Source organism: Centruroides sculpturatus, unplaced genomic scaffold (genome assembly GCF_000671375.1).
Source record: "Centruroides sculpturatus isolate CEXI.00-Female unplaced genomic scaffold, Cexi_2.0 scaffold2225, whole genome shotgun sequence".
In the NCBI taxonomy this organism is placed as follows: Eukaryota; Metazoa; Arthropoda; class Arachnida; order Scorpiones; family Buthidae; genus Centruroides; species Centruroides sculpturatus.
In genome coordinates this window covers 1-12907 of record NW_019386418.1, presented here as the reverse complement: position 1 = coordinate 12907, position 12907 = coordinate 1, and the positions used below count along the sequence as shown (strand labels likewise).

The 12907-nt window shown below is 24.1% G+C and overlaps 1 protein-coding gene across 1 annotated transcript in view; it reads right to left on the bottom strand.

The window, feature by feature from the left end:
- Nucleotides 1–12080, bottom strand: part of LOC111614907 (Down syndrome cell adhesion molecule-like protein Dscam2) — a gene marked incomplete at its 5' end in the record, with an annotated part of 57237 nt that extends 45157 nt beyond the window's left edge. The window contains 5 exons of the mRNA XM_023356279.1: nucleotides 1042–1190; nucleotides 3763–3907; nucleotides 4451–4624; nucleotides 11564–11683; nucleotides 11783–12080. Of these exons, the coding sequence (XP_023212047.1) occupies nucleotides 1042–1190; nucleotides 3763–3907; nucleotides 4451–4624; nucleotides 11564–11683; nucleotides 11783–12080 (886 nt within the window). The remainder of the gene's footprint in view (nucleotides 1–1041; nucleotides 1191–3762; nucleotides 3908–4450; nucleotides 4625–11563; nucleotides 11684–11782) is intronic.
- Between the last annotated feature and the right edge of the window lie 827 nt (nucleotides 12081–12907).

Here is a 12907-nt window from a genome sequence, read left to right as displayed (position 1 = left end):
AATTAAATTTAAAGTTTCTTAATAGTATAATTTGTTTTAATTCGATTTGATTTTCAAGAGATTTTACAGTACATGAATATTTGAGATTTTAATTATTTTGAATGATCTGAAAATTTTATTTTGTGCCTTTTTATTATGAAAATGAATGAGTTCTAATGAAATAAATATAACAACACTTTATTATTATTTGAATATGATTTAACGTTAATTGTTAGAAGATTATTCTCAAATTTACGAAATTGTAACGTAACGCTATAGCCCAAGTTTCTACTTGTGTGGAGCTAGAGATGAAAAATAAAATCAATTAAATTTTACAAATATATAAGCGAAATCTTTGTGAAAATAAAATTATACAACTCATATTTCATTTTAAAAGTTTAAAGAAATTAATTATAAATCCTAATGTTTACTTTAGTACAAAGTTAGAATAATTAAGGAAAGTTAAAGAATGTAGTAGCTCTATCGAATTTCTCTGGTTTTTTTCTTTAACTTTTGTTATTTAACTTAATCCTTTTTATTTATTTTCATGATAATTAACGAGGATTAAATTTTAATGAGAAAATTCTTTCTTATAAGACGACACAAAAAAATTAACATATTTGCTAGTTGTGACGTTAATATTTTAAAACAATTTTTTAATTATAAAATCTTATTTTATTGTTATCAGTTACTCATTATATGTAAATCTTTTGATAAATTCGTGCCATTAAGCATAAATGAGTAGAGTTTAAGCACGAATGATTGAAAATGCGATCTCGTTAAGAATCGATTGATTGTAATTACGAGAAAAGTTAAACATTTGACGTTTATTTCAACAATTAATCTTTTATATATGACGGTTTTTACGACATTTTATATAGTAAAAAAGGCGTAGAAAAATTCTACAGCTTTCCTAAATTGATATTTTGTGAAGAAAGTGAGTTAGAACATCAAATGACCGAGCCAAAGTTGGCAATTTCGACTTAGTGTAAGGATTGTTAGTTTCTTCCTAAAACAGCTACTAGCAATTACCGGAAAGGCTAATGGTCTATAAAACCTTACCTAAGACGGTCAATTGGATGCTTGTCTCGTCTTGTCCATAAGGATTTGATGCCATACAAGTGTACAGAGCTGTATCCTGTCTCCTTGTCGAGATGAACCGAAGTTCCGATATTTGGCTCTCTTTAAGTAGTTGCTCTTGTAAGACAATACTAAAATAGATACAGAAATAATTTTTATATAAAATTAGGACAGTTATTCTTTGAGAAAAATATCCTATTAGTCTGTAAAAATTTGCGATTTTTCTACTAAAATTAACCTACACTTTAAAACATGTTATTAGCATAGTTGAATAGACGATATCGGACAAGATGATTGAAAGTGTAATCTTACTTAGAATCGATTGATAGTAATTACGAGATTCTTTACCTAGTTGCTACCATTTTAGTAAAGTAATTCATTAAGTATTAAAGATCTGATTTATTTTAACCTTCGTGTAGGTCAAACGTCCTACAAACCTATTTAAGATGTAAATTTAGAAAATTTACAACATGTAAACTTTATATTTATAAGAGAATTTATATAGCAATAAAATTTCTTATGTTACACTATATCCATATTTTTAAATAAAAAGCTTTGCAAATATACATAAACTACGTTTATCTTTCAAAACAAGACCTTTTTATACTGCTTTTTTCAAGATTAACAATGATTCAAGAGGAATTTGAATGTGAAGAGATTTTTCCATTCGTTACCTCACAGCAGTCACCATCTAAAAAAAAAATATATTTTTCTACTGAGATTTTTGAGGGTTAGAGTGTTAAAAACAAAAAAAGACGAGAAGAAAACAGCAAATTTTCGATAAAAATTTAATTATAGAAAGAAACTTCAATACTCAAAACGATCTTGCTTAATGTATTCATCTATAGTTAATCATTATTAAAAAAAAGTTTCCTAATGCTTCAGTTTTTTCACTAGCCTTAAAAATATGTGCTTATTTTTTATAATTCTAAAATCTATTAAAAAAAATCTAAATTTTTATAATATTAAAATCATTTATAAACACTTCGACATAAACAAACACACAGGCTACATACACACATATACAATGCAGAAGAAAATTCAAATCTTAGGAAAGAGTATCTTACTTTTCTGGAATATTATCAATAATTTTTTAATCTATAAAAATTTTATATGCATTTTTTTAATGGGAAAAAGTTTGCTTCATTCAAAAAGCGTAGATTCTGTTTTAAAAAGTGAATATGAAACGTGTTATAAATTATTTATTTTATTTTAAATGCGTTATCGTCTTTTCTATTCCCCCCAAGAGAATTTATTTCAGAAAAAAGAAAAATAAAGTTTCTAGATATTTAGTGGCAAATTATTTTTGCTATAAGGTAGAATGAATAAAAGGGCAACTAACCAAGCCCTGAAGAAAGAAAAATCAATCTTGATTATAAAAACATGAATGATATTCAAGATTTTTCTACAGGACTAATCTTTCTCTTGCAATGGCTTTTGAACAAAATGGTAATTAAACTAATTCTTCCTGGAAAAATCTAATTATCATTGCACATTTGCAAAAATTTTTCAACTTTGTTTCTCTTTTGTATATAAATCATCATACTGATCCGAAATTTAAAATAATAATAAAAAAGAAATTACAGAAAGTTAAATAATCTTTAACGTAATTTTAAATATATTAATTAAAAATAACGGTATTTTGTAATAAATTTTAAAAATTCTTCTAATTACGTAATTTTTTCGGGATTTGTTTATTTTTATTAATTAAAGTGAGGTAGAAGCATTACGTATTTTCTTATAGATTTTTTCAAAAGTTAATAAAGTTATTAATAGGCTCGTATTAATTAACTGCATTCTGTAATTTTTTACTTTTCCGCTTTAATTGCTATTTCTTTTTTTAACTTATTTATTATAATTATTATTACTTGTTTTTAATCTTTTCTCATATTTTTATATGCAAAATAAACTGTATTAATAAATAACAATAATTTGAAATTTATTTACTTTTATTAAATTTTTCTAATTATTTTTGTTTGTATATTCGAACAATTAACTACATAAATTATAAAGTATTTTTATTCAATTTCTTAGAACTAATTTCTTTTCTTAACTATTGGTTAAACAGCAATTGCAATTTTAATTTCAAATTAATTAAATCAGTTGATTTAAATGTTTAAATAAAAATAATAGAAAAACATTTAAGTTAAGTGAATTTAATCTTGATATAAATTTAAAATTTTTTTGTTTATTTTGTTGAATTTTTTTCAATGAATGATAATTTATAAAGTAAACAGCATTTGATTGATGTAGTTTCTTCTGTTAAGCCGCTCAACATATATAAAAAAAGGGTACATGTGCTAGATGTAAGTAGCTTCCAGACGAAAACACTTAACTTATATAAAAAGTAAAGCACTGTTGACAAGAAATTGTTGGAAAAAAGTATTTAAAAAAGCTAAACCTACGGATAGTTTGACCTTCAACAAAACTTAGGTCAACGGTAACCTGGAATGTAATATTAATAGATAATTTCATTTAAAAAATATAATTAAATTTCAAGATTTTCTGCTTTATTTATTTTTATTAAATATAAAATATTTTATTAAATTATTGTTACAGCGCTAGCTAATCAACAGCACAAAGAAGATAAAAATTAATTTTGGAAAAAGAACTAAATCAGATATCAGAAGTAAATTATCGGCTTTTGTTTACGAAATACATTAGAATTTTTATCTATAGATAATATTTTAAACGTATTCATACCTAGGAGTCGATGAATCGATTAGTTGTCTATCTTTCATCCATACAAACGACACGGGTCTTTCACCAAATGCTTCACATTTTAATTCTGTAGATTGTCCTTTCTGTATTACGGATGCTTGAAATTTCTGCTTGAAATAAGCGGGAACTGAAAATATAATTTGTTTATTCCTTTATACATGCATAAATATCTGCATTTTTTTTCTTTTTAAAGGAAAAAGAAAATTCGATGCACATTTAAAAGTTAATCTAATATTGGATAATCTGGCTCATTTCCACATAATTCATTGGTAGTAAGTTCGATCGTCTCGTCGACTGTAGATAGACTTAGGAAACATATTAGGAAATAAGAAAAATGATTAATCAATAAAATTAATGATTAATGATCTCTTTGAACAGTAAAGTTCTAACAGAATCTCTTTCGTAAATGGCTCCCAGGCATAAATTTAACATCAAGAGAAGTACAGTTACTGCATCTGACGGAGAAATTAGTCGATAGTTTTAAAAAGAAAAAAAAATGTTTTACCGATAACCGATGAACAGCAAACTAACTAATAGTTATAAAATTCTATTTATTGACATTTTAAATCCCTTATAAATACTCTTAACGGTACTTAAAAATAGTGGATTACTTAAAAATTTATAATATATTTAAATAAATATTTTAAATATATATATAATAGGAATTTACCATTAACAGTAAGTTTTACGACTGTACTGAGTGCAGATCCTACACCGTTACTCGCTTCACACATGTATCTTCCATCATCTTCTTGTTCAATTTCTCGAAAATATAGTGATCCATTGACCAATGATTGAACTCTTGAACCACTGATTACAGTCCGGTACTCGATTGATGACGATTCTTTTGAAAAATAAAGTAAGTCCAACATGGTTATTTTCAACTTCGATCTTTTTGTAATGTGTAACATTTACACTATATCGTATGTTTAATTCTCCAACCCATTATCATTTCTTTATAAAAAATGAATAAAGACATGTATCAGAAAAGGGTATCTGTTTAAGAAATGTATCATTATATCTTTTAAAATAAAGATAATTAAAATTAAATTATTAAATTTAATAAATGCAAATCAATTATTATCTAAACATCTCATTAAATTTTACCACACCCTATAAAGCTTGTTTATCGTACAGATGCCAAAGAGATAAGTTAATGATTGCAAAACTATATATCAAAGTTTCTCTATCATATAGAGATAAAAGCATAACTAATGCCTCATGTTTTATTCCTGAATATCGTTCAGCTTAATTTCTGTTTATTTTTTCCCAAAACTTCTGCTGATATGTTTCTGCAGTTGTTGACGGGCTATGACGGATGCCCTCTTTATCTATGTCCCCTAGGGCTTAGCTTTCTTTCTTATCCTCTTCCTTATTCACATCAATGACCTACTTACATGAACTTCATCCTTAACTTCACTTATGTCACTCTTTCTTGCTTCTCCAAGTCTGATTTTTCTCCAAAAATCCTTGATGCCTATTTACTCTCTCAAAATCAATAGAAAGTATCACTTGAAAGGTAAATCGTTTTCGAAATGTATACAAGTTCGATTTCAACAGAAAAATCTGTTTGAGTTTTTTAAATATTTTTTGTTTTATAATACTCTTAAATAATCCACTACTGAAAGACGTTTGTAACTATTAAATAGATTCGTTTTATTTCGCTGTATTAAACTGAATTAGACTTAATATAAACAAATTAGACTACTTTAAACTGTATTAATTAATGCATTATTCGATCGAAATAATATATAAAGCATCTATAATTATAATAAATTCGATGCAGGAATTTACACGCGATGTTTTCTAAATGAATAATCCTTCGTTCTGCTATATATGAATTACTGTCGAAAATGATAGATTTTCATCATCTATAATAACTTTTATCAAAGAATCAGTTTGATATAACTTATCATAAAATGAGCCTTAACGTAATTTATAGAAGGACTATGATTGAACACAATATTAAATGATAACATGACGAATTTTAGAATCTTCGAAAGCTGCTTAAGCGAACTATCTGACTTAACATGATGTTAGATTTCACTACAGATAAGAATTTACATCCGGATTATATAATACCCAATTATAAAATCTGTAAAAATTGATCGTTTTCTATTATCTGCATTAAATGAGTAGCAAAGTGTGGGAAAAAATGCTAAATATACGCCTATATTATATTTTTATATATTTTTTACTTATTAATTATAGATTTATACAAATTATTTTTCTAGAAAATCGATAGAATTCAAATTTATCATGAAAAATTATTTAAAATTTATCATATTTAGAAAACAATTTAATGTTTATTTTTATAGAAATTTAATTGTAAAAATTAAATTTTGCATTTATAACCGGTAAATTTTATAGAATTCTTTTTATAAATAAAATCTAACAGTTTTGTTAAGAAAGTTTCAGAAGAGAAATTTGAGGAACTTTCAAACCGGCTGGAAAAATAGCCTAAAAATAAAAAAATAGAAAAGCCAAAATATGATTAAACTACGCCAATAAAAAAAGTGCAGGGACTGGAAACGAATTCATCTTTCAGTTAAATAGCACATTGATTGATAGGAAAGTCACGAATATAAAAATAATTCTTTCCACTTAGGTTACTGATGGAAAACCAAGGGGACCAGGAAACAATTTTTACTCTGCCATTGCTTACGTAGAAAAAATATTTAGTTTTTTTTCTTCCTTTGATCTTTCAGATTGCATTCTTATATAAGTTGTAAAGTTCAATCATATTTTGAATCATCCTATCAATGGATTGAAGCAAAATAGATTCTATCATCTTCATAAGATTTGTAACATATTATTCAACTCTATGCTGTAGAATGAATAAATAGTTAAAAATTTATATTTTATAAAAACAAAAATTAATATACTACATTTTTAAAAGAAATTTATTTACTTTAAAATTAAAAATTAAATCACACGATAATTTCGTGTTTTTTTTCATTAATAACAGGAAAAAATAAATAGCCTAAATTAGAGAATATCTGTTTATTATTATTATTATTATTGTTTTGTTCAGATAAAAATTCAAACATAATCACAGCTTATTTTACATATAATTTAGCCTTAGGCTAAACCTGCTAACAATCATAACAGTTAAATATAAAAATTAATTATTGTATGTAATACAATATTTTATTAGATTAATACTTTTTAAATAAAATAATGTATATACTGTACAGTACATTGTAATAATGAAAAATTATGAATACTTCTCAATTTAAAAAAATAGATCTGATATTAAAAAACAGAAAAAGAGAAATTATATTTAAATACCCTTAGGAATTTTCAACATACTTTTTACTTATTTAAATTTCATTAAAAATTTACATGATAAAGTGCAATAATCAAAGCAAAGACAAATTACTTTTAATCCTAGTAATTCCCCAAAGTTCCCAATTCACATTATATTTAAATTTTTTTAATTGCAATGAAAAATTCTTAAGATAAACAAGAAAAAATAATTTACATTAGAATTCCTAAATCTTAATTAAGAAAATAATCTTAATTATAAAGTAATTAATATATTTCATTGAAAACAAATTTATAATTTTTCTTGAATGTTTTCTTATATATTTTAAATCAAAAAATCAATTCTAATAATAATAATAAACAACATGCTATTCTTTTTCTTTAAAATTTAAGAGTGAGTTAAGTTCATTTTCAGGCATACTTTTAATTCAATGTACACAAGCACACTTCTATAATTACTCATGTTTTTTTAAGATGTGAATTTGGTTTCATAATTTAACTTTTCTGTAAACTAAAACTTAATTAAGATATAAAAAAATATTTAATAAAGACTTTTATAAACTAATTTTAGTTAGGAGTAGAAGAGGATGAGTGTTATCTCCCTTTTAAAGATATGCATATCCTATAATTAATCACCATTAGCTGCAGTATGATCTTTACGTATCGCCTTTCGTTAGTATAACTCATTTCCATAAAATTATTTAATTAATCAGTTAAATATTTTAGAATAGACGCAATGTTTTAATAATATATCTTCTCGTACTTCAAATTAATCAAGATGTATCATGTCTTCTCATACATTTCTAGGTTCATTAAATAGACTTATTAACTGAAGTATATTATATAATAATAAAATACTAGAGAAATATTATTAGTGAGTATTAAATTTAGCAATAATATTACATAAAAAAATAGATAAATAATTAAATAATTAAAATTAAATATATAAAATTGCACAAAATTAATGACCCNTGCACATGATATTATGACAAAATAAAACTTTAATTTCAAATTAAAAATGAATACTAAAAATATTTATATAATTTATTTTTGTATTAAGACATTTTAATGGTTTATAAATTTATAAAATGTATTTATTTTCAGTAAATATAATTTATAAAAAGTATAAAAAATAAAAAAATTAAGTATATTTTTAATAACACAGTTACGTATAAGGCCCTAAGTAAACAAAGAGCGTAAATGTATTTTTTTCTATTAATAAAATATTCTTTAAAATATCCATTTAATCGATATTTTAAAGAATATTATGAATAGTTTTATCTATAGTCTAATATTAAATTTAGCAAAAATAATTATTTACTTTTTAAAAAATTCTGTCATTCTTATAGACTTAATATCATTAATGTATTATAAAATATTATTTACTTTTTTTTTATGTAAACGAAGTTAAGTGCTTGAAAAGATGTCCTTATTTTAAAGTAAACTCAGCTAAAAGTCTTCAAAGATTACTTTTATTCTTATGTAGACTCTGTTAAGTATTTTAGAAAAGATCTTTAAATACGTTAATGATACAATTTCGTTTAATGTTAAAACTGAATAGAAAGATTTTTTTCAAATTTCTTTATTAAGAATTTTCTGAATGTATTGTATGTTGTAAATAGGTAGGAATAATTAACATTTAATTTAGTAGCATCTTCAGTTTTTAGGGAATAGATAATACTACATTATTTAATAAGTTTAATATTTGTACTACATGTAAACTAATTACCACAGAAACTGTTTTTTTATATAAATTCTATTAATTATATTGAAAATATCTTCACTTTTATACAATATAATTAAATTTTTTTAAAGCTGTTTAACTGAATTATAACACGAGTTATTTTAATTATTCAGAAAATTATAAATAATTACATCATTATAAAAACAAAATACTTCATATTTATTTCTTTTTCCATTAAAGATATTTATCTATAATACTTATATTTTTAATTTTCATTGCAATTTATAATTTAAGCTGTAATTATCTAAATACGTCTACTTATTAACATATCCAATTTTATATAAAAAAACAGCGTAAACGATAATCGTTTATTTAAAATCCTTATAAAACATTAAACTATTATTTACTTTTAACGTAAACTGCTTTAAGTATTTCAGAAAATAGCTTTACTTTTACGTAAACCTACTTAAGTCTTCAAAAAAATACTTTTAAGCATTTATAAAAGTAGAGAGATACTTTAATGATGCGGTTTCATACTAAGCCAAAAGTAAACAAAATATTTTTTATCTTTCGATTTTTCTTTTTCTTCATCCAAAGAAAGAGAACTTTTTTCTTTTATAGCGTAAATTTTGATCTAATATTACACTTGAATATATCAAAAGGACATAATTATCTGTAATAAAAAAAATATAAAATGATATTGACAATTATTATCGTGAAACAACGATGGGTGTTAGTTTTGTATTAATTAATATAAAAGTAGTTATTTTAATTTAAAAAATAATAATTATAAACTGTATCTAATATGACATTCTTCCTGTTTTACGTAAGCACCCTCCACTCGTCGTGTCATTATTAAATCCGATGATACTTACAAATGCTGTACACCCCTGGAGGGATGAGCGTACCACAAAATACACTTTTGATGGGTACAAGAATCATATGAGATATTTTTTGTTTGATTTAACGTTTTAAAATCTTCTTAATTGTGAAATAAGTCTTTATTTTTAATAAAATACTAATAAAATGTGTTAATATTTAAATGTATAATGATGTACTGTACTTTTCTGATGTAAATTCCTAACCTAGAGCTAAATGTTTTTATATTAATGAATGTGCACAGATGATTTTCTTTTCTTTCTTAATTGCTTAGTTGTAGTTAAATGTAGACTAAAATACACCTGTGGATAGAACAACCATACCCCTTAAATAAAAGAATTTAACGAATTTTTTATGAGGATGAGAGAACGAATTTTAAAAATTCAAGGGATGCGAATAGCGAAAAAGGTTAAAATCCATTATTTTAATCGAAATCAATCTACAGTTTTCGACTTTAAATTTATTCTAAAACTCAATAAACATTTATTTTTTTAGAACTATTGAAGTTTTAGACAAAACCTGTCTTTCAATATTGTCATTTCTCTATTATATGGATATATTTTAAGTCTGAATATTTGTAAATTCTAATGTTCGATCATTCCAAAGATATTCCTGATAAAACCCATTTATAACAAAGTTTCCACATCATAACTGTCTTTATAAATTAATTTTCTTATAAATAGTAACTACATTGATTTACAGATATTATAAGCAAAAATTAACAAATATATTAAGAACAAATAATTCCAATTCGTGAGAAATTAAGGTCAGAATTTTACAAAATATATAGAATTTCAGTTTAACGTGACATTTAATTTTTATGAAATTTTCAGTGAATTTTTCATATTTCTCATGTTAATTCAAGGAGAAAGTATGAAACGATTATATTAATATATATTTTATACATTTTCATATCCCGAAAGAAACCAAAATATAAAAAATACATAGAAGCTTTTTTCTATAAATAACATTTGAAGAAATCGTCAAAAATAATTGCATGTTGCTAAAAAATTGAATTAATTAATACTTAATACAACAATACAATTATTCATTTCTTATGAATTAGATGATATTCTTCCATTTAATTATCTAAAACATATTGCGATACATAATTTATTTTCAAGAAATAAATACTTTACTTACGATAATATCTACTAAGAAGTTAATGCAATTCGTTAATAATAACAATAATGAAAAAAAATCCGAAAAAATTAATTGGATTACTTAAACTATCTTCGATTTTGTCTCTAATACAAATTTTCATTATGGTAGTAGATATGCTTTCATGTTCGGAAAAGTGAATGACCATTAAGATAAACAAAAAATAAAAAATAAATAAAAAAGACAGAGACATTAATTTTGATTAACTGCAAAACTGAGCTATTACTAAAGAATTAAAGCGATTAATAAATGTGGATCTATAAATAAAGAGGAAAAGAGAAAAGAAAAAAAAATGTTAAATTTCGAGAAACGTAATGTAAAAATTCGCATTAATAAATCAAAATTTACTTTTAAATAAGTGCTTTAATTACAAAGATGTCTTGCATTATAAATTTTGACGATGATAATTCCCAACATCACGTGATTGATGACACAGAATTGCAAATATGCTGAATGCCATTCTACATAGTAAATTAATCATAGGATTAAGTATCATTCAACAATTTTCCAAAATTTATTCCGGATTTTTGTTTTAATATTTTTTAAATTGTACGTAACTGCTAGACGATGAATCATTTAAGCTTGCGTTTCAAAATATTTTATAATAATAATTAGCTTTTATAAACGTGTAAGCAAAGCAGAGTCGCAAGAGAGATGTATAAATCATTACATGAACTATTTAAATTAGATATCAAATAAAGTACTATCGTTATGTATAATAATTAAACAATTGAGCTTGTTTATAATTTATGTAAATATATTAAAGCTGTGTAATTAGTTAAATAACGTTACCTTCTGCCCTTTTCCAAACAACTCGAGGTTCTGGTCTTCCTATAGCCATGCAGTCTAAGAGAAGAGAATGTCCAACTACTGCTGATTTATCAATTGGTTCAATTTTCCACTTGGGTGCAGCTAAATAAAGAATTTTTCTTTCTCTTAATTAAGAAAATTCATTATTTATAAAGAAAGAAGTGTATATATATTTTAACGAAAAAATATAATATCACTAACCACTAACTGATAATGGCACGGTAAAATTTACTGTTGCAGCATCATTGGATGCCACACATGTGTAAGTGCCACTATGTTCTTGTGTCAGGGATTTGAACACTAATGTTGACACAAAGTCGTCTATTAGTTCTAACGATATCCTTACATCGGTAGATATTGGCAGGCCATCTTTCAACCATAAAATACTAATAGGTGGATCTCCTACAGGCACACTACAAGATACACTTGCTCTCATTCCTTCTTCTGCATTTTCTGGAAAGCTGAATGGAGTAATTTTAGGTGGAACTAGAAATAAATAAACAGAAAAGAAAAGAAAAATAAATAAATAGGAAAAAATCAATAGGACATAAACAACAGGTTTTGTTTAAAATATATTTTTTACAATTCGCATTTCGAGTACGGAATTTAAATTTTATTTTAAGATGGTCAATTTATCTGAATAAATTACATTTACACATGAAAAATTCATATTATTTTTTTCTGGTTTCCGTATGGAGAGGAGCATTAAAAAAATGTAAGTTTCTTGCATAATAATCTCATTATTAGTCAGAAACTATTCGGATACCGTATCATAAATTTAAATCAATATTATCGTTTTTTATGCATTACGAGGATGATATAAGTTGCATTTTAATCAAAATCATTGATTCAAATCTAAAATTATTGCACTCGAAGGAATAAATAAGTGAAGAGTGGAAACACTTTCACATTTAATTTATCCGAGCTATTTCTAGTCTCCAACTGAGAATCACAAATCATGTTGTTCGACTCCAATAGGAGGTTAGTCAAGTATAACAGGGAATACTTAAATATGGAACAACGTTTAAAATATACTATTAAGTCAATAATAATGCTAAATTAACGATGTTTATTTAGCATTATTATTATATTATCTATATTAAATTGATTATAAATCTAATTGCACTTGTAAATCTAAATTTACATCGTAAGATAATATTTTTCCTTCTAGAAGTGATACTTTAAATTATTAAATCAACAGAAAGTGAAATTTAATACATTATTGTTACAAATTTTGACAAGGTTTTTATTGATTTACAGTTATTTGTAAATAAAAAAAATTAGTTTGTCTCTCTGTTAGATATTATATAATTTTGATTTAAGTGA